The 23,290-nt window shown below is 37.9% G+C and overlaps 1 protein-coding gene across 2 annotated transcripts in view; it reads left to right on the forward strand.

Moving 5' to 3' along the window:
• Positions 1-10,705: 10,705 nt before the first annotated feature.
• lima1a (LIM domain and actin binding 1a) overlaps positions 10,706-23,290 on the forward strand; it is a 31,547-nt gene continuing 18,962 nt past the window's right edge. Inside the window, exons 1-3 of one of the 2 annotated variants that reach the window (XM_008414624.3) lie at positions 10,706-10,974; positions 17,706-17,856; positions 20,462-20,507. In XM_008414624.3, the coding sequence (XP_008412846.2) occupies positions 17,732-17,856; positions 20,462-20,507 (171 nt within the window). In that variant the 5' untranslated portion in view covers positions 10,706-10,974; positions 17,706-17,731. Of the gene's footprint in view, positions 10,975-15,076; positions 15,549-17,705; positions 17,857-20,461; positions 20,508-23,290 lie in introns of those variants that run through there. The other variant, XM_008414625.3, reaches the window with a different exon arrangement.

A 23,290-nucleotide genomic window follows, 5' to 3' on the forward strand; every position in this document is an offset into this window, starting at 1 on the left:
CTTGCAGCAAGAAGGTTCTGGGTTCGATTCCCGGCCCCAGTCTTTCTGCATGGAGTTTGCATGTTCTCCCTGTGCATGCATGGGTTTTCTCCGGGTACTCCGGTTTCCTCCCACAGTCCAAAAATGTGTGCATGGTTGCGTGCCCTGTGACAGACTGGCGACCTGTCCAGGGTGTACCCTGCCTCTCGCCCGGAACGTTAGCTGGAGATGGGCACCAGCAACCCTCCTGACCCCACTGAGGAACAAGGGTGTAAGAAGTTGGATGGATGAATTATTAACCTACAAATAAACTCTGTAAATAATCCATCCATTTTCTTACACCCTTGTCGCTCAGTGGGGTCGGGAGGGTTGCTGGTGCCTCTCCAGCTAACGTTCCGGGCAAGAGAGGCGGGGTCACCTGGACAGGTCGCCAGTCTGTCGCAGGGCAACACAGAGACACACAGGACACACATCCAGGGTCGGGCGGCGGGGGCAGCAGCTTCAGAAGGGAGGCCCAGACTTCCCTCTCCCCAGCCACCTCTTCCAGCTCCACCGGAGGAATCCCAAGGTGTTCCCAGGCCAGCCGAGAGACATAGTCCCTCCAGCGTGTCCTGGGTCTTCCCCGAGGCCTCCTCCCGGTGGGACGTGCCCGGAACACCTCACCAGGGAGGCGTCCAGGAGGCATCCTGACCAGATGCCCGAGCCTCAACTGGCTCCTCTTGACGTGGAGGAGCAGCGGCTCTACTCTGAGTCCCTCCCGGATGACCGAGCTTCTCACCCTATCTCTAAGGGAGAGCCCAGCCACCCTGCGGAGGAAACCCATTTCGGCCGCTTGTATCCGTGATCTCGTTCTTTCGGTCATGACCCAAAGCTCATGACCATAGATGAGGGTGGGAACGTAGATCGACCGGTAAATCGAGAGCTTCGCTTTTTGACTCAGCTCTCTCTTCACCACGACGGACCGGTACAGCGCCCGCTTCACAGTAGACGCTGCCCCAATCCGCCTGTCGATCTCCCGCTCACTTCGTCCCTCATTTGTGAACAAGATCCCCAGATACTTAAACTCCTCCACTTGAGGCAGGTCGACCCCCCTGACCCGGAGAAGGCACTCTACCCTTTTCCGGCTCAAATACAAATAAAAAAATAATAATAATGCAAAAATATAAAGTAAACTAAGAGTAAATTCATAAAATTCAAATTGATAAAAATATATAAATAGCTCCAAAAATGCAGCCAAAAAACCCCACTTAGCTCTCAAACTTTTGATAAAAACAGTTGTATTTTTAAATTGGTGTTTCCATTACGTGAATTTATTTTCAAAATGTCAAATTGCGCAATTATATTGCCAATAGAAACACAGCTAATGAGGTTTGTGGTTGTAACTTGACAAAATGGAAAAAGTTCAGCGAGCCATGAAGACTTTTGCAAGGGACTGTATTCCCTCTATTTATACAACAAGCCGTATCATTTGCTTTATTGAGTGTCTGTCTATAATCCGCGTCATGGTCGGACAATAAACAGATAAGAGGAAGGAGCTCACTCAGCCGAGAGGCCTCATATAGGAGAAATGTTATGTTAGCTGCGAGCAAAGAAAGAAAAAATCCTCGCCTGAGACCTGGATTTTGTTTTTTTCTTTTATTTTGGTGAGTTCCTCAGAAAATGCTGAGTGGGGAGGAATGCATCTTGCAAGTGAAGCCAAGTTTTTCCTTCAATAAATGTCTCTGTGTCTTCATAGTTAATAATAACTGGAGAAACTTTGAAACCATATAAAAGCTGAAAGATCAGAGTCCATACCCCGATGGGAACAACAAGAACTCATAATATTGGGGCTTATCTTCAGAGTGCAGTAGTAATTAATTACATTTTCTCTGGTACATTTACATGAGTAACAATAAATAAAATAAAAAAGCTTTTTGGAGTATTGTTACAACTTCTACTTCAGTAATTTTATTACGAAGTATTTCTACTCTTACTTGACACCAGACACAGACACACTTGCAGGTTTTGTTAAAGTTTTATACGTTTTATATGAAAAGAAACAGATTTGGATATTTTGTAATTGTGTATTTTTATGAAATATTTTTATTTAAAATAACATTTCCAAATAACTTCATATTTTGCTCCTTTTTATTATGTAATTTTTAAAAATATTAATACCTAATTGTTATTTTCAAAAAGTTATTTTATTACTTTTTGATTCTAGACTCATATTGTCCTTCCACCTCACAACCATTGGATTTTGTAGTTATGAAATTTAAAAAATTGCTCTAATATGTACCTACAAACAGAAAATACACTTCAGGTGAGCCTATGATTTCATATCTGCAACACAATAATCTGGAAATGTAAAATCTCAAACCAAAGATAGTCATAAAACCTAATTAATCTTGAGCAGCTGTGGGAAAATCTATGTAACGACTGATTTTAACCAAGTTCCTGCCTTTCTGAACTGCAAATTGAAGCCATGTGCAGAATCCTCCCATGTTTTCCGTCCAATCACAGCTGAGGTGGAGCAGCAACGTCCTTCCCTCAAAACTAGGTCAGCAGGGTGAAAAAGGAGTTTGTGTTTTTCTTTGTTTTTATGGCCACAAATACAACTGTGGATGTGAGTTTGTTGTCTCTCCTCCATTTCTCTGTGTATACAAAACATGCTGCTGCTGCTAAATGGACATGAAATGCAACATAATAAGCCGCATTTTAAGAAACATGCAACACAGCAGCAAGCAAGAGACACGTAAAAGCAAAAATGTTTTTCAAGGAAGCGACATGTACGGATCTGCAGTGGTTATGTAAGGCGCAGAAAACCGCCATCGAGTGTTGCAGCATCATAAATCAACTGGAAATGTTTCTGAAAGTTTTTAAAAAGTACAAAGATTTTCCTGCTTTCAAAAGTATTATCGGACAAGATGTGCAAAAAAGTGTTAAATTAAATATTTGCAGGAGTTCATCGATATTTATTTGGTAATTGTGTCTCAAGTGCACAAAAAGTATTTGTGTGTAAAGCATCAAGACAAACTGTAATAAACCAACATTTGTTACAGTTCATGGCATTATGGAGGTTTTAAGTAAGAATATGGTAAAAATGTTTTTCAGCAGACAGTATTGAGAAAACCAGAACTGATGGTTAAAAAAATAAAGAGATTTAAATTAAATCTGTTTTAGTTTAGTTCCAGCTAAATCGATTCTACTGCAATAAAAAAAATTCAGTTTGTTTTATATTTTTACTAATTGCAAACACTGGTATAGTATTTTAAGGTTTCCAATTTCATTTTTGTTTTTCAAGAAGCAATGAATGTTCAAGATGAATTGTTTGGAATTGACAGAGTGATTGTTTTCTTGTAAATCAGCAAACTAACTGCAGAAATCGGCAGATTGTGGTGAAACCAGAAATATCTCACTGTGTCATTTCTTAATGTCTGGGGATAAACATTTACGTTGCTCACTGATGATCCACATTAGTCAACTTAATCATGTTTGTGTGGGTAACAGCAGGGAAATTACCACTGAATGTGACAAATAGTTCCTTAAAAGACTTTAAGTTGATCACATTAAGTCAATGTGAACTTTTGAAACCCGGCACTCACCCTCAGATCAGCCGACTCTGCATTTTTACATGCAAAGTCCAGATGAAGCAGAGAATCATTAATATTTAATGATTTATTAGTAGCTTTATTTCAAATCTGACATTACCAATTTCATCAATGAGAAAAATTACACTATTCTAGAGTTAGACTGAATAATCATGTAAAAGTGCTGCTTCAACATATTTTCACTCAAGTGGTAAAAATGTATTTGTTAAAAAGGCAAATCAAGGTAACTGATCAAATCATCAATCACTGAAAGTGACAACATGTGAAAACGTTTAATATCTCCACCGTCGCCATCTCTGTCAGAACAAAGATGCCTTCACTGACACAAATACATTTCTGTATGTTCATGTGACCTTCAGGGGGAAACGCACAGCCAGATCAAACAACTCCCAGCCGGAGTAACAGTGTCTACAGACTGCTTATACATGCGGCACCATTCCAGATAAATGCCAGTTTACTCATGTGTCAAACGACTTGATGTCGGAGCTGCAGCACAGCAGAGGCTGGTCTCTCTGAGCTTCCCATGTTTTATTACAGACAGCGTTATTCTCTGTCGTCTTTCTGTAACCTTTGCTCGTGGTTGTCCCTGATGAAGTCCAACTACTCCCACAAACCTTTTGAAGTTTATCCATAACATTAAACAACACTTTGCTTTTGTTTCTTTTCTCTATTTTACTAAGCAACAGATATTTTTAAGTCATAAGTAGAGTTGCAAAACTTTGCACTGTAACTACTGAACTACAGTTCAGTAGTTAAGATTTATCTCAACTTAAATTGATTTAAGTTGAGATAAATCAACTTAAATCAGTTTAAGATGATTTATCTCAACTTAAATCTATCTTATTTAAGTTGAGATAGATAGTAAAAAAGTCTTCTATTAGCTGCATTTCTGCTACAAATTTGCGAAAAATATCAATATTCCGCTATTGTCGAAAAGAGCAGAATTTTGCAGTTGTTCATTTTCTTCTTCTTTGATTTTCCTGGCGGTTGGTAAACAGCTTTGAGTGTGCATTACCGCCACCTACTGAATCGAAAGCTTAACGTCTATTATACTGAAAAGCTCTGATTTTACAAAAATGCCTGACTTAAAATGTGATTTGAGTATAAGCGAAGTAACTCTGCTAAATTAAATTGTAATTTTTGCTAAAAAAAAAAAAAAAATCGAATTTAAAAATTGAATACGTTTGTTCACTCAATAAGTCATTAGAAAACATGAGGCGCCAGCCGTCACCCTCCAACTACTTCTTGTCTTCTTCTTCGTGGGTTGCGCCAGCAGCAACATCCGGTTGTTGATCACGTCACTTGCCACACAAGTTACATGTGGCATCAAATTAGTGGTTATTTCCCTGCTTTTAATCACATAAACATTTCCATTGCAGTTTTGCAAACTAAAACAATTTTGATACGGTCAGAAAAAACAAACAAACAAAAAACTAATCCTAGCGGCAAAACTTTTTTATGAAGAAACAAGTTTTTTTTGCTAAACTGGCATGTTTCCATTAAGCGGGTTTATTTTCGAAATGTCAAATTATGCAAACTGCAAAAATTGTCTGAGACCATTGTTTATGAAAAGGTTGTCATTTTCACCTTGTTTAGCACAGAAAAGTCTCTGGTTTTAGATTATAGTACAAAGTGGACCAATCACTATGTGGTGAATCTGGACCATTAAATGGTGAATCACTAAATCAATCAGCCGCAAAGACGCCTGGAGCCACAATCCAATGGCAAAGAGTCAAACACTAACAGGGACGAATACGTTTTACCTTCTCTCAATAAATAGTGAAAGTTGAAAGAACTGCAGCTGGAATCCTGCAGAAGATTTTATGAGAAGAAAAGTAAATAAGTGAGGTGAGCAAAGTTCCATAAAATGAGGGCAAAAGGAACTGGGATAAAGGTGAGTGGACTGGTGAAAATGAACAGAGATGAAGTCAGTCAAAAAGATCAACAGGACAGATAAACAGATCAATGCTGGGGATTCATGTGACCTGAAACCTCTGGTGCACAACTGGGACTCAGACTCAGAGTTAAACCAGCAGATTCGCTGGTTCTTGTAGGCTGCATAAACGGTTGTAGAAATACAGTTTACTTCTTAAGGCCTTTTGGGTCGATCAGAGCAGAACTCATTGATTAGACTTGGATTGTAGTCGACCACAGCTGAGCAGAAACATAAACATCATCTGGTGTGAAAATATCTGAAGAATGTAAAGATGGTTCACCAAACATTCATGAATGCTCTAAGAGATCCTGATTACATTCATTTATCGCCACAGCGAGGATTAAATCTCAGGTCTGTGGAAGAAATATGTCAAAACTTCCAGAATAAAACAAAATCTGAGCAAAACGATAAGAAAAATACATTGATTACTTGTTTTAAATGAGCATTTATATGTGAATTTGGTCGGCCCCCCCCGATCTGAACTCGAGTGGTGTTCTGTTGTTGGACTTTTGTACTCATCACGGATTGTCCGTCACGAACACCATGTTCAAGCATATGGGTGTCCATATGTGCACTTGGCACCCGGACACCCTAGGCTGTAGTTTGATGATTGATTTTGTCATAGTTTCATCGGGTCTGTGGCCGTATGTCTTGGACACTCGGGTGAAGAGAGGTGCGGAGCTGTCCACTGACCACTACCTGGTGGTGAGTTGGCTCTGGTGGTGGGGGAGGAAGCCGGTCAGACCTGGCAGACCCAAACGTGTAGTGAGGGTCTGCTGGGAACATCTGGCGGAGTCCCCTGTGAGACGGAGCTTTAACTCCCATCTCTGGCAGAACTTCAAACACGTCCCGGGGGAGGTTGGGGACATTGAGTCTGAGTGGACCATGTTCCGTGCCTCCATTGCCAAGGCGGCTTATCGGAGCTGTGGCCGCAAGGTTGTTAGTGTTTGTTGCGGCGGCAACCCTCAAACCCGTTGGTGGACACCTTCGGTGAGGGATGCTGTCAAGCTGAAGAAGGAGTCCTATCGGACCTTTTTGGCCTGTGGGACCGGCGGGTGAAGCGGCATGCGGCTCTGGTGGTTGCTGAGGCAAAAACTTGGGCGTGGGAGGAGTTTGGAGAGGCCATGGAGAAAGACTTCTGTACGGCTTCGAGGCGATTCTGGTCCACCATCCGGCATCTCGGGAGGGGGAAGCAGTGCAGCACCAACACTGTTTATAGTGGGGATGGTGTGCTGCTGACCTCAACTCGGGACGTTGTGGGCCGGTGGGCGGAATATTTCGAAGACCTCCTCAATCCCACCAACATGCCTTCTGTTGAGGAAACTGAGTGAGCCTGGGGACTCTGAGTTGGGCTCTCCAGTCTCTGGGGACGAGGTCGCTGAGGTGGTCAAAAAGCTCCTCGGTGGCAGGGCCCCGGGGGTGGATGAGATCCCCCCAGAGTTCCTTAAGGCTCAGGATGTTGTAGGGTTGTGTTGGCTCACGCGACTCTGCAATATTGCATGGACATCGGGGACAGTACACCTGGATTGGCAGATTGGGGTAGTGGTCCCCCTGTTTAAAAAGGGGGACCGGAGGGTGTGCTCCAATTACAGGGGGGTCACACTCTTAAGCCTCCCTGGTAAGGTCTATTCAGGGGTTCTGGAGAGGAGGGTCCGTCGGATAGTGGAACCTCGGATTCAGGAAGAGCAGTGTGGTTTTCGTCCTGGTCATGGAACACTGGACCAGCTCTACACCCTCAGCAGGGTCCTGGAGGGTGCATGGGAGTTCGTCCAACCAGTCTACATGTGTTTTGTGAACTTGGAGAAGGTGTTCGACCGTGTCCCTCGGGGGTTCTTGTGGGGGGTTCTCCGGGCGTATGGGGTACCGGGCCCTTTGATACGGGCTGTCAGGTCCATGTATGACCGGTGTCAGAGTCTGGTCCGCATTGCCGGCAGTAAGTCGGGCTCGTTTCCGGTGAGAGTTGGACTCCGCCAAGGCTGCCCTTTGTCACCGATTCTGTTCATTACTTTCATGGACAGAATTTCTAGGCGCAGCCCAGGTGTTGAGGGGATCCGTTTTGGTGGCCTTAGGATCTCATCTCTGCTTTTTGCGGATGATGTGGTCCTGTTGGCTTCATCAGGTTGGGATCTGCAGCTCTCGCTGGAGCGGTTTGCGGCCGAGTGTAAAGCAGCCGGGATGAGGCTCAGTGCCTCCAAATCCGCGGCCATGGTATTGAGCCGGAAAAGGGTAGAGTCTATTCTACTGGGTTAGGGGGGTCGTCCTGCCTCAAGTGGAGGAGTTTAAGTATCTGGGGATCTTGTTCACAAATGAGGGAAAAAGGGAGCGGGAGATCGACAGGCGGATTGGGGCAGCGTCTGCCCTGAAACAGGCGCTGTACCAGTCCGAAGAGAGAGCTGAGTCAAAAAGCGAAGCTCTTGATTTACCGGTCGATCTACGTTCCCACCCTCATCTATGGTCATGAGCTTTGGGTCATGACCGAAAGAACGAGATCACGGATACAAGCGGCCGAAATGGGTTTCCTCCTCAGGGTGGCTGGGCTCTCCCTTCTGAAGCTGCTGCCCCCACAACCTGACCCCAGATAAGTGGCAGAAAATCTATGGATGGATGTGAATTTGGTCTGTATTTGAAGTTTTTCAGATGTTAGTGTTAAACTTTAGCATATTTGCACAAAGGTAACCTGGATATGAGCTCCATTAAACATCACTCAATCATACATATAAATACATATTCAAACACAGAATAGGCAATTTTTATATTAAAAAAAAATTATAGCATCAGACTTGTCTTCACAAGATGTTTGTTTTTACATTCCTAAATTGGTGTCATCTTACTTAAGCGTGTTTTCAGGTTCAAGGCTCCACTGCAGTCCTACTATCACTAAATATTTATATATAACAAACTTCACTTAGTTATACATTTTCAGAAGAATCCACTAATGCATTTTGAATTTCAAACACCAGTGTGGTGTGATGCATCAGACTATAACAGGCTGAGTGTTGCACAACTGTTCCTGTCCTGCTCAGAAATGCTGCAGCGGTGATGTCTACCAGAACGCTACGAACTAAATATAGAGTGAAAGAATGAAGATGCAGCAAACAGACTTACGATAGATAGATAGATAGATAGATAGATAGATAGATAGATAGATAGATAGATAGATAGATAGATAGATAGATAGATAGATAGATAGATAGATAGATAGATAGATAGATAGATAGATAGATAGATAGATAGATAGATAGATAGATAGATAGATAGATAGATAGATAGATAGATAGATAGATAGATAGATAGATAGTTGTCTGCCATCTGCTGCCATCTGCTGGTCAAATAGCCTCTTTACACGAGTAGTTTAAATGATCAATATTTATTATACTGCCATCTGCTGGAGAAAAGGCTGCATTGACGTTAATTAATTCTATCAAGCTTCATTATTAAAAAATAAAAATCAAATTCTGTCAGAGGTGGATGGAGTCAAAGATAGTAAAACGTTAAGAGTATTAATTTTTATTGATAATGTCTGTTAAAAAAATTTAAAAAAACTCAAGTAAGAGCATCATTACTTCAACATGTTTAAAAGTACAAGAAACGAGTCAAGAAAAGTATTTAATCAGATCAGAAGTTACTCAAGTACTTCTGATCTGAAAGTCGGATTTAATATTTAAAAATGATGCCATCAGTCAGACAAAAGTATACATTTATATTTATATGTATAAGAAATAAAAGTTCATATATAGTAATTCTGGTATAATTATACCAGAATGTATTAATATAACTACCAAAATTGTGTAAATTCTGGTATATTGAAGACTAAAATGAGACTAAAATGAAAATTTTAAAAAGTAGAAACGCTTCCATCAAAATGTTTTCATATAAAATTAATAAAACTAAAAGCACATCATGTCTCTCTAGCACAGAACTTACAAGATACTTTTAGTGGCAATATGAATATAATGTTTACTGTATCTTTCTTGCAGTTGACCTCAAAATGGAGCCATTTTGAGGTCAACAAAGCTGCTGTATGAACAAGAAGTCTCACTTTGACATAAACTGCAGATCTGTGTCTCGTGAAGTTTTGGTAAAAATATGTTTCCTGTTTATTTAGAGAAGTTACTCACAGAGGGCAGAGTATCTAGACATTTTACTCAAGTAGAGATACTTCAGAATAATATTATTAAAAAAGGGGAAAAGTACAGTGCTGTCAATCTACACCTAAAAGTTTTTTTTTGTAAAAATTATTTTGCATTTAGAGTAATTTATAAATAAAATGTTTTTATTGTATCAATTTTTTTCTTTTTCTGAAACCTAAAATTAAATAAACATTTCCAGTTATTTAATTTTGACTATTACACATCAACAATAAGGAGGAGTTGGAAAAACAAAGTAAAATGTGTATTTATTTATTCTTTTAAAAAAGTGCAAAAATGTTTTAGTTCATCTTATTTTATTTTATAGAATAAAATAAAAATAATCCTTTATTTGGGGAAAAAGTCTGAAAGTAGGTTCACACAAAGATAAAAATATAAAAATAAGAAATAAAATGTAAAATATAAAATATTTGTAATTTATGAATTAGAAATCTACTTTTGTAAATTTAATTTGTAAGTTTTATCATTTGTTATATACAAAACTGTTAATTCAATTTAATCATACTTTATTTTATAAAATATAAATCTCCTTTATTGTTCTACAGTCGGGAAAATTCAGCAAAGTAAGTTGACACAAAGATAAAAATATAAAATAAACATTCAAAACAAAATCAAGAATAATACAGTGAGAGCAAAATTGCAACATAAAAACTGCAGTTATGAAAAATAATTAACTTTGATCCAAATAAATGTGCAACTGAGTATAATAATAATAATAATAATAATAATAATAATAATAATAATAATAATAATAATAATAATAATAATAATAATAATAATAATAATAATAATATACAAAGTAAAAGCACAAGTGTAATGTTATTTAACTTTACAGTTTTGGTCCAAAATGACCAAAATCTGCTGTGTCAGTTGTACAATGTGTAACATAATTCATTTTTTCAAGTTTTTTTTAATTAAACTTTTGTTTAATGAATAAAATATCAAACACATTAACTTTTTAAACATAAACAAGTTATCATTTTAAAAAATCAGTTGCATTTTTCTTTTAAAACAGTTTTTTTTGTTGTTGTTTTGTTTTGTTTTTAATTTATGACAAAACTGTGCTCCTAAAGTAAAGTTACAAGAAAAAGGTTTATAATCTGTCCCATTTGAATCCATCCTGCGTGTAGCAATCCACAGAACGCCTCAGACGTCTCTAGATATTACTGCGCGATCCGGGCGGCGGAGGGATATCTGGACCTAATTACCGGCGGTGAAATCAGAGTTTATTGAAGCGCAGCTGTGATTTTGTTGTTTTTTTTATATTAACTGCGCTCAGACGAAGAAGTGACGAACCGAATATCTCCCTGTCAAGTGTGAGGTAAGAGTTGTTAATGTCTGCGAGTTAACGTCAGCTGCTGACTCAATATGAGATAAAAGTTGTCACAAAGTGAGTTTAATTAAGCGGAGCGGCTTATTGAGTCATTAGTCACCTGCTGCTACCTGTCCGAGCAGAGGAGAAATGAAGCAGAATGACTCAAAATGTTGAGCTCATACTCTCTTACAAAAATGACAACTTGTGATTTCCTTGTAGAGGTTGGATTTGAGGCGGAAGACGTTTTGTTCCCCAGAAAGATGTTTTTACTGTTTCAGCATTCAGGATGCAGATTAAGCATTTTCTAAGTTAATTTCTGCTGCAAACCGCCAACATCTGGAATGTTTTCGTTCAGTTTTTTTCCTGCTTTGCGCCAGACTAATGAAGATAATTTACATGTGTAACTTATTTCCCCAAATAACTGTTAAATTAAAGCTTATTAATTTAACAGTTAACTTGAATCTAGACATTACTTGGCGATGAGAGATTCCCAAATAATGAATGCATAGTTCCCTTAAGTCTGAGCCGTAACCGCCATCTTGGTAGGCAATAGCAGCACAAATCATAAATGAACCGAAGCTTTGAGACCAACTAAAATAAATTATAGAAAAAAACCCAAAAGTTTAAGATTTAGTATTTGTAATGTACTTATGTTGCTTATAAGTTAGGAACAGATTGTTGTCATAGCATCTGTCATGACGGTTAGTTATGGGTGACTACTAAGATGGCCGTCAGCTACAAAGTTTCATGTGCAACGTCGCATGAGAAATATGTTCTGATTTTTTAAATTATTTTTAAAATAATGAAATGTAAGTTTTGTTTTGTTTTTAAAGTAGGTTCTTTTATTACAAGTTGTTTTAGGATCCACTTGAAAACGAGACCTGGGTCAAAATACACCAATATTAGCAACAGCAAATGATATTAGCAACAACAAATGTAGCACTGCAGTATGTCAGAGGGGGGCGCTCTACGAAGTAACAAAGCTGGAACATCTTTGTTTTTTATATCTCTAAAATCATGACTGAGTATTTTTATCCCCATTTGCATCAAAGCGTACGTCTAATGGAGAATTGGCAGATTCCAATTTCTTCCAACTGACTGGTGCATTTTTAAAATGTTTTTTCTTTTTTTTGTTTTGAAAATATCAGTCTTGAATGCTTGTTTGCCAGTCAGAGATGTTTTATTAACACCAGCAAGTTATGAAAAACAAATGTAAATGTTGTTTTTCTAAGTGTTTTTAAAAGTTGAACCACAAGAAGCTGATCTGTTGGATGGGAAAAACAGCTGAAAGGATTTGCATGGACAGGAAGTAATAAAACATAATTTATTTTGTTTTACCAACAAGACTGAAGATTTGATATCAGCCAAGTTTATATGTTGGAGAATCTTAAATGTTCAAGTGAAACTTTGTATTTTCCTTCCAAGATGTAATCGGGTTGCAGATTCTTTTAGAGCCTGTCTTTATTTTCCGTTTAAACAGATGAAATCCATCTGAATACTTTAACAGATGTAGCTAAAGTGAGCTGACCAAAGGGTGAAGGATTGGCCGGATTGCGTAGGACGCTCATGTCTCCTTGTGTGAAGTGTTGGTTCCGGTTTCAGAACCAGATGACTGTGTGAATGTAAGCGGACTCATCCTGTCGTCTTCGCAGTGAGGCTCTGAGTCACAAATGCTGATGATGTCAAGCTGCTCGTGGTGTCTGATCTGCAGGTCGCAGCTTGAATTATGGGCTTGAATTACAGCTCAAAAGTTTGTTTCGTTTGTGCACAGGTGGACCGGTTTGAATGTGTGCGATTTCTTGTAATTATTCTCATATAACTCCGTCATAAACTGGCAGGTAATCAGGGAAAATCAAAGGTTTCTGTGAGTTTTTTAAAAGTAATTTTGGTAGGTCAGCCGAGGTTGGGCGATATATTTTAAAAGATTTCTTTTTTTTTTATGTTTTTAATTTTACAAAATCAGGATTTTTTTTTTTTCTCACCAATACACTCGTTGGGTTTTGATAGTACAGAGTGATGTCATCGCCCCTGTGGCGGCCATCTTGTTTGACCAACATGTTTAACAGCGTCTGTTTGTATGGACTCTGAATTCAGGTCAACTCTGACAGAATATTAGGGAAACTATTTTTTTAATTCAGAGAATAAAGTCTCACTATTGGAACACAGTCGTAGTCATACAATAGTCAAAATGATGTGAGAATGAAGCATTAAATTGATCAGAATAAAGATTTAAATTTGGAGAAGGAAGTAATTTTGAGAATTTCTACATGAAACAACATGAATGACGAATATTAAGCATCTTGTGAAACTACGTTTGGTATCGGTTTTACAGTTGAGGTAATTTGAAAACGAGAATCGAATTATTTTCAGCAGTAAGATTTAGAAACCGCATTTCAAATGACTATTACACCTCAGATCCTAATGAAGCTTTTTGTCCTCATTAAAGCAACTTTTTTCTCTTAATTTTAAGAATTTTTTTTTCTTTCTGGGGAAAATTGCATCTTTATTCTGCTAATATGACTGTTCTTGTAATTAAACAGAAATTCCTGTAACCTGGCCCTATTTCTCCATCGTACAACTCTTGAGAAGGAATTGAATTAAAAAACACTTCTTAAAACTATCTTCTGGAATTGAAAGCAGAGGCGAAATTGATTTGAAATATTTTTGTCTTTCCTGTTAAACACCGTACTGCTCAGCTCTAGCTAGGAGTTGGATGATTGTATCTATTATCTCTTTTTGTTTTTGTTGTTTTGACTGAAATGGGGGGAAACATTTTCTCATGCTTTCTTTTTATGGTGAGAAAACATAAAGTCTGAATCTGAGATGAACCATCGCTAACTTCCTGGTTGTTTTTTTTTGTTTGTTTGTTTTTTGACATCATTCACTGTAGAGTTAGAAGTGAGTTTATGTACAGAGGCGAAATAAAGGAGATTCTTGCGTCTTCATGAACTGCCTCTCTGCACTTTTCTCTTGTTTTGCTACAGCTTCAGAACAAAAAAGAAACTAACGTTGCATTTCTTCCACTTGAACTCGCCTCCACCTTTTGGTTTGTCACTTACAACTGAAACCAAGAGTATCGTTTTATTGTTTTTCCTTCTTGAGAATTCCTCAAGAATCCTGCAGGCTGCAGTGTCCGGGAATTTCTGACAGTTTTTTCCTTCCGACTCGCAGAGGAGTCATGTGTTTGGGATTAAACTCTCATATTTAACACTAATGGAGCTTAAAGACTCCAGAAGCACCACAGGATTGATGCTTTTATCAGTCTGATGACTTACTTTCCTCCTGTATGTGATAATTATGGCTAAAAATCAACAGGAAGTAGTTTAATAATAGTTTAATCCGCCTGATGGAGCACATGAAACGTGTAACTTTTGGATTATTGCTGAAACGATGCATTGTGATGAATCCATTATTGAAATGATAAACTAATTTGGTAATTGATTAACTGGAGCACAGACTCGGTCGGTTTTCTGAAAGAACACATTCAAACCGGTAATTAAGTCAAAACTGTACAAAAACTGTACACACATTTTGTATTTTAAATGTAAAAAATATAGTTTTAGCTTCACCTGGTTCCATTTCTTTAAATAAAACAAAATTTCATAACTTGAAGTATATTGTATTCTGAAAAAACAAAATGATTAAAAAAACAGCTGACCAAATGTACTGGAGTTTAGTTTAGGTTGCTAGGTAACGGCCTGGGCTTTTCTAGGGTTGCTAGGTTACAGCACACTCCCCATGAACTGAAAAGCAACTTGACAACTGGGAGGTTTTTGAAACTACTCGTTTTCCAGACACCAGAAAACGTTAACTTATTGCTAAAGAATGGCTGGATGTTTTCTTTTAGGCGCTTTGATTTTTGTTTTAGAAGCAGTTGAGACCCAAATGGCAACATAAAAACATTAAAAATGTGATTTTTTTTTTCTATCAAAGGTTCAGAAATGGTAAATATTCTGTAAAATTATTCTGCAAATGAATTTTCTTTGTTAAAACGGATTAAATTTATATACCACCGAGCAAAAACAGCCTAAAACTGCCAGTTATTTCCCCCTGGTTTTTGGTTTTACAGATTTTCTTTTTTTTCTTTTTTTCCATAATGTTGAGGGAGGATCGTCTCTGTGTTGAGCAATTTTGTGATTGCTCATGATTTGACCCAACTCGTCCTCCTCTTTGGTGAAGTCAGGCGGTGTTGTGAGCGAGTCACATCCTGCAGACTGTTGACCCTGTGAGAAAGTGGCAGCCAGGATTCGGTCGGCTTCCTGGAATCCACAGTGGGATTCCCCCCTCCCAGCCTCCCACTTCCCTCCTCCTCCTCTCCACTTCCTGCTCCACTCGGGTCTTTGTCGCTGCGCCGTCTGCTCGTCGCGCTCCCTCAGGTCATCCTGAATATCAGGGGGGAAAAAAAAAAACACCTGTCAGGTGTAAGGGGTGCTGCTCTCCTATTGGCTGGGAGGAGTTTACGGGGGGAACTCGTCATATTTCCCTTTAGGGTCTGAAGCGCTGGTTAAAGCAGCGGAGGAGGAAATGTTTTAGATCCGAACCGGTGATCGGAGGGAGAAAACCGTCAGAAATAACCTGAGGTAGGTGGATTTGTTTTAGTATTTAGCAGCTGCTGAACATGGAGTCCGTTTGTTTCTTACCTGCTGCTTTGTTTATAATCTCATTCTGACGTGAATCATTCACAAGATTATCTGACTTCATTTGTGTGTTTTTTAACTGTCAGGAGCTTCAGGAAGAAATTTACTTTGAAACTTGTGACCGACTTTTGCACTTTCTCCTGAAACGCAATGATTTCAGAAAATAATTTAATAGTAAGTTGGATTTGAAATCGTCAGATTTGGGAAAAAGGCTCAACATAAAGGATCCCAAAGCATATGGAAGAATAAAAAAGCTGCTTATTATGAACAGAGATGCATGAAAAACCGTTAAGATGATGTTTAAGAACAAAAACTAATTAATCTGACTTGTCTATTCATTCTGAAGTCGATGTTGATATAAGAACATTTTTCTAATCCTCAGTATAAATTTTTATTTTCTACTTTTTCTTTGTAAATTTCTATATTTGCAATAATTTTAAAATGTTTAATTTCTATATTTACCGGGAAATTCATATTTAAACTTTCTATTAAATTATTTAAAGGTATTGAAATATCAGGGTGTTCATCCTGAAAAACGCGATTTATTTATATTAGGTTTATTTTTTAAACAATTTTCTACAAGCTGGAGGGAATAATGAGTCTGAGCTGCTGTCTAGTTTGCTCTTCAGATGTTTAGTTTAAATGTTTTACGGATTAACTAATTTATTTAATTAGTAGATTTAAGATAAAGAGCAAACAGACATGAATTTTAAATGTTCAAACCCTCAGTTCATATCAGGAAGTTTTTCATTTTTTCTTTGCATTTGATATGAAATGAATCTTTATTTTCTCAGCCTACAACATGTATGGCACATTAAATTGGAGCATTTCCCTGAATAGTTGACCTGCTGAGTGACTGTACCGGTACCGACCCGGTCGGCTCTGTAATTTCCGGTCTCATTGTTCGCTTCATCACTTTGCGTAAAACTCGAGCGATGACGGTTAGCTACTGAAATCTGCGTGCAGTTGCTTGCCGGCGCCCTGCAGGCTGTTGCAGACGAGGTGAAAGCAGGCCGGGACTCGTTTCTTTCTTTTTTTTGTTTTTGGGTCTGGTGAAGGTGTCGGCAGGTTGTTGTTGTGACGCAGCAGGAGGTTCTGCTGTCTGGCCCAGGTTCGGACTGTGTGCTGTCACACAGGGAACAGATGGTCGCTCCGCGCTCTCTATTGACTTTCTGAGCCGGGCGGCGGGGGCCGCTGCAGGCGAATACGGAGTCTGGTTCAAGGTATTGATTCCCCACATGAAAGTCCAGCGGATCCTGTTGTATAAAGCCCAGTTTAACCTCAAGAGGAACAGCAGCTTAACGATGTGAACACATTGGTAAACGTGCCACCATGGAAAACTCTATAGTGAAACATAACTGGGAAATAATTGAGTTTCAGGCTGATTTGGTCAACCAAAAAGATTATTTTTTCCATTTCTGATCTTTTTTTGGTAAACTGATGCCAAAAAACGCCACAAAAATGCCAGCTTTGACATGTAAATGGGACCTATTGTGCAAAATTCACATTGTGCACATTTTTATACTTTTTTTACAGCCCAAATACTTAAAAATTTATATATCTGGCCAGATTTTTTTTGGCAATAAGTTAATGTTTTTTTTTGTGTCTGGAAAATGAGCATTTCCATCCTAAAAAGTTGCATAATAAGGGCAACCTAGCAACCCCAGCAGAGCTCTGCCTGTCTCCTACCAACCTGAGCTGAGTTCCAAGACGTTTACCGCTGTGTGCGCTGTACAATGGCTGCTGGGTGAGACAAGTGTTTTGTTGACTTGCCATCCAGAAACCACCTGCTGCATTCTTGTCATTTGTGCAGGAGGCCCTACTAATGCTTTTCAAAGATGTACAGTTGCAGAACTGCGCATCTGTTTGTGGCTATTTTCACATGAGTGTAAATGTTGGGTTAGAGGCGTGGCCAACAGCAGCTTTTTTGCATTTAAAGTGACAGGAGGCCCTAAAACGGTTGATTCTGAATAAAATCTCACTATTTGGGAATGATTTTGTCCAGAAACGTGATGAACATGTTTTGTATAGCCAACAAATCCTAGCCTGTTCAAGGAATGTTGAACTTTTAACAGGTTGCTCTGTTTTCCTCCGGTTCAGCACTTTTTCCTGGACAGACTACAAACATGGCCTCCGTCGCGCCGTTCAGCCGCAGGCAGTGGGCATCGCAGTCACTCAAGGTCACGGCCAAAGAGCTGTCCATCGTCTCCGCCCGAGGAAAAAACACCGCCATCGCAGAGCGCTTCTCCAAGTAAGTCCTCCTCATCAGACTTTTTCCCCACTTTATAAGGGAATTAATCTGCCAGTGGAACTAGAACATTTCAAAAGAAGCTCCTACCCACTGAAGTTTCATCTTATTTCAAGTTTACTAAGATATTTGCTCTAAAAATTAGGCCAGAAATACTTGGCAAGGTTTTGTGTTTTTGCAGTGTAAACGTCTGGTTCTGATCCAGGAGTTTAATAATTCACCAGCAGCTGAACCGTCACGTCGCTCTGAACTCATCAGCTGCTGAAACTGAATCAGATCCTGCTGCTCGGCTGCTTTCAGTTCTGTTCGCTCAGTTTTACTTGGGGTTCATCAACACTTTCTATTTAAAAAAAAAAATTGGGTTTCCTTGTAGATATTTTGATGTTCTGTATAATATAAATATGGCACCATTTAAGCTTCTCCAGCTGCAGGTTGCCTCCCGACCTGCATGTTGGCGTACGAATGAGAGCATTTATGTTTTTTGTAATCAATCAATCAATCACATTTTATTTGTATAGCACATTTCAGCAGCAAGGCATTTCAAAGTGCTTTACATAATTAAAATAAAAACAGAAATAATCAGTGAGAAAGACAGATTTAAAAAATAAAAATAAAAACAAAAAACATTACATCATTAAAACGTCGAAAAGAAAGAAGAAGAAATTAAAAACATTAAAGACATAAAAACATGGAAGAGTAATGAGGAACTCCAGACACAATAACGCAATGTTGAAACGCCGGTTAAATGAGAAATGTTGAACATCTTGTAGTCATACTTTGGTATCAGTTTTATGAATAAGAAAATATTCAATCTGTTAACACATCAGCATCAGATTATGTTTACTTTGTCTCGTTTAGTTTTTTTTTCTTGGCCTGGCCCTAATGTGTTGCCTTTAGGACCAACTATGTAGCTAAATGTTGAAAGGTCAATATTTGGCTACATATTGAGGTCAAATATTGACCATAGCATGTTGTTTTCCTCTGTTCCTGTTTTTCTGGTTTCCTCTGGTTTCCCAGTAGCTGCTGCATCAGTTTTCATGGCGTTTCCAAAGAACTTGACATGTTTAACACTTGAGATGCTTAAACTCTCAAAAAGATTAATGGAAGACTTGACATGAAGGAAAACGGAAAAGTCCGGAAAATAACTGCTATTAACACAATAATATAACTATTTTGTCGTGTTCATGAATCAACTGATCTGCATAAATATGTAAACAAAGCAAAACTAACTTTTATTGTCTAAAAGTTGTAAACATCTTTATCTGTTTATTCATCAGTTTGTTTGTCTCTTCGGTCTGGTTTTTGCAGATGCAACATTCAGACATTTTGTTTATATATTTGAAAAAAAAAATGGGGTAAAATGTCGCAACTCTGGATATTTTAAATCGGGGAATGCACTGAAGAGACTGGAGCTCCAACTTTATCACAAATATATTTAAGTTTAACTTAAGTTTGTTTATTAAATAATTAATTGGATTACTTGTGACCAATTAATGCGATGGATTTAAGTTTGACTACGTGTGTTTTGTTTTTTTTTTGTTTTAATTTGTGAAATGATTTTGTGTGCGTTTTAGAAAATCCAGTTTTCTGTTGGGAGAGAAACGCATCATTTTCTGACTATATTTCCGTTACCAGTGTTTATCCAGACCTGGAAATTACTTCAGGCGATTTTTAAAAACTTTTCCGTTATTTTAAAAACGTGCCTACCAACCGGTTGCTCCGGTTTTCCACAAAACTTTATTTTGTAGAAGTGCTTCCTGTTGGTGCTTAAATTGGCTGCAGTTTCTCCTTCTTACCACTAGGGGCCAGTATTGATCTGCTTGCAGACGCAGCAGTTTGCATAAAACCACCCGACAAACTGTTGCTTTAAATATTTTTATTGCTTCGTGAGCAGATTATAAGACATGGAAGGTGCATTAATCATTTGAGGGCATTTAAAGTAATTTTTTTTATTCTTCTAGTTTTTAAAATGTTACTTTTTAAACGGTAAAGTCTTTAAATGATTCCTTCAAATGTGAAACGGTTCTAATTCTAGTAAAAAGGTTAGCTTCTCAAATATTTAAAGTTTTTTTTTTTCTGGCACCAGTGGTCTTTATTTGCAGTATTCAGACCGGAACATGTCAAGGACTTTTGGTTTCCATTTGAATTTAAAGCAGTTGGTGAAACCAGATATTCCTCCATGTTTCTGGGGAAAAAGGAAAATAAAAGCTGCTCAGTCATCCACGACATTCAAAAAACCTCCAAAATGCATCTGCTCATGGAAACTCTGGAAGAAATCTAAACTAATCAAATAGAAATGTGCAGAAAAACAAAGTTGGCTGGGGAAAAAAATCTTAACAACTGTCAAGTAATGTAAATATTGGCCACATTCGCTAATAAACAGTCCAGATGACGTCTTTACGATAATAAACATATAAATTCCCTAATAGTTGCACAATATATTCAACAAATTTTCTTTAGTTTATCGATTCAGTCATCTTAAAGTTGCAGTTTTCTTTTTATTTCTTTTTATTTGGATGGCACCTAAAGTCTACATGATCTGTGGATCAGCTGGTTCTGGTCTCCATGGTCCATTAATGTCCGCCATGTTGCTTTTTTTCCCCTCCAGGTACCAGATGGCGGCAGAGGAGGGAAACGCAGAGAGGAAAAAAACGGTTGGTGATGAGCTTTATTTTTAATCGACACACATCTTTTGGACCTTTGTAGCTTTTTGGAGTAAAAATATATCAAAGCTGCAACTGCAGTGAATAAAAAGACAAATGGTGCCGACTTTTTTTTTAGATCAGGGATTCCCAAAAAGCATTAACTTCTGGTTGGAGACCAAATTTGTAAACCTGCAGACAATAATGCAACATGTTTAAACTATCAACTTTTTTTTCTCACTGTTCAATAATTATTACATTTGTTGAGCATAAATGCCGCCTCATACCTTCTGATTTTAGTCGAACATGAGTTATGGATTTAAAAAAAATAAAAACTCGTCTTTTTTGCACTACACTGCAAAAACACAAAATCTTAGCAAGTATTTTTTGTCTAGTTTTCAGTGCAAATATCTTATTATACTTGTAAAAAAGACAAATTAACCTGGAAGAAATTTTTCAGCTCATTTTAAGTAAATAATTCCTCATTTTTGACAAAAAGCACTTGCTTTATTGTCAGATTTTTTTCACTTTTAACAAGGAAAAAATGTTGTTGCAAGTGAAATAATCTGCCAGTGGATGCATTACTTTTTCATCAATATTATTCAGTTAAATCAATTTCTGATATCTTGCTAAAAAGTTACTTATAAGTTTGTTTTACTGCAAGTGTATGAAGATATTTACACTAGAAACCAGACCAAAAATACTTGGTGAGATTTTGTGTTTTTGCAGTGTAACTTTGCACAAATATGACTGGCAGCCAAACGGACAGATAAATAATTTTATTTCTTACATTAATTAAAATACGGATTCTATTTTATAAGAAAAGAACGTTATAATTAAATGAAAAGTGGAAAATTGAACTCAATTTGACACTAAATGGCAACAATTTAAGGAGTTTTTTTTTTTGCTTTAATGCAAACCCCCTTCATTTTTTTCTTTATTAAAAAATAGTAAATATACTAGTTTTGCATGTGCTTTTTGTTCTCAAACATGCATCATCGAGTTCATTGTGTATATGTTTGTTTTACCTTTGTTCTGTATGCAAAAATATCAATCAGAAAATCTATTTCTGTTATATCTTCCCTCTTCTGAGGGCCCCACTTCGAAAACCTTTTTGTTTTTAGATGACTGATAAAATCCTAACCAATGCAGCTGCTTCAAAGCAGCTGATAACGCTCAAAGTTCAACGACCCCAGAGTCGCTGACTCCTAAAAGCTTTTTCTTCATCGACGTGAAGCGGCGTTTCTGCAAACACAGGCTGCACTCAGTTTATGCTCCCACCGTAACAAGATGGCCGCTTCCCTCGACCTCTGTGTGGTTCTGACTCGGCCCGGCTGATTCGCATCAGAGTGAAATCCGTCCTGAAACGGATCAGGTTTTGCACGTCAGCTGAGCCACAGTCGGCACGTCGTCGGGTCAGCTGAGGTTTCATCTCACAATCAAATCAAATCAAATCAAATTTTATTTGTATAGCACATTTCAGCAGCAAGGCATTTCAAAGTGCTTTACATAATTAAAATAAAAACAGAAATAAACAGTGAGAAAGAGAGAAATTTAAAAAATAAATAAAAATAAAAAAAAACAAACTCCCGTTGTCCTTTGCGGAATTTAACTAACTATAGAGGACTCCGCCGTCCTTTGCGGAATTTAACTAACTATAGAGGACTCCGCCGTCCTTTGCGGAATTTAACTATGTCATAGAGGACTCCGCCGTCCTTTAGCAGGGGACGCCGCCGTCCCACACAGAATTTAACTAACTTAGAGCAGCCAGTTGAACGGTTTTGTTCTGATGGGTGAAATTAACCAGTCGGTTTTAGTTATTGCTACAAAACTCTTGGGCTTCAAAACAAATCTTAAAATACCTTTTATAGATCAAAGTACCACAGTAGTTGTAGATTATTTCACTTGTTATAACTTATGAAATGGTACATTTTCATCAATATGAAGGTATTGTGGTCACACTTTATTTGAAGGGGTGCATAAAACATGACACTGTCATAAATATGACGGACTTTATGAATGGCTGATTGTTGTCATGAAGTGTCATTCGGTAAGTAAAGACATTTTAATGCAAAATTGCTTTAAAAATCCCATATTTGCATTAAAGCGTCATTTACCAAATAATGCAAAGTTGACACTTTTAAAGCAACTTTGCATTAAGTGTCATTACTTACCGAATGACACTTCATGACAATCAGCCATTCATAAAGATTCATGTTCATGATGGGCGTATGTCATATTTATGACGGTGTCATGTCAGTCTTATGCACAACCCGTCAAATAAAGTGTTACCTGTATTATTTATTCCAAACAAGCTGCTATATCTTACTTAAAGTTACTTGTAAGCTAGTTTAGTTATTCCAAGTGTGTTAAGATATTTGCACCAGACACGAGACCAGAAATACTTGGTAAGATTTTGGTTTTTGCAGCAACTATGACGACAGCTCTCCAAATATTATCTCACAACCTAAACAAACATAAATATGAACAGGAAGACTCCTTAGAACCTGATTTATCTGCACACAGTTATCAAAACAACTTCAGTTTTAAGTTTTTGGTTTCAAATCTTGAAATGAGTTCAGATTAACTCGGTTTGTGAGTTATGCATGCTCATCCTGTTGGAGTTTGAAGAAGTCAGAGATGGGATGTTGAATTTTTATTTTTTAAATAAAAGTTTAGAAAGCTGCAGGTTTTCTCCATTTCAACATGATCTGTCTAATCTCACAGCTACGTTCATTTAGAGGCCTAAACAGGAAAGGTTTGCTGCAGATGTTCATTCATACGGCTGTCATTGT

Source organism: Poecilia reticulata, chromosome 7 (assembly GCF_904066995.2).
Source record: "Poecilia reticulata chromosome 7, P_reticulata-male-v2, whole genome shotgun sequence".
Taxonomy (NCBI): Eukaryota; Metazoa; Chordata; class Actinopteri; order Cyprinodontiformes; family Poeciliidae; genus Poecilia; species Poecilia reticulata.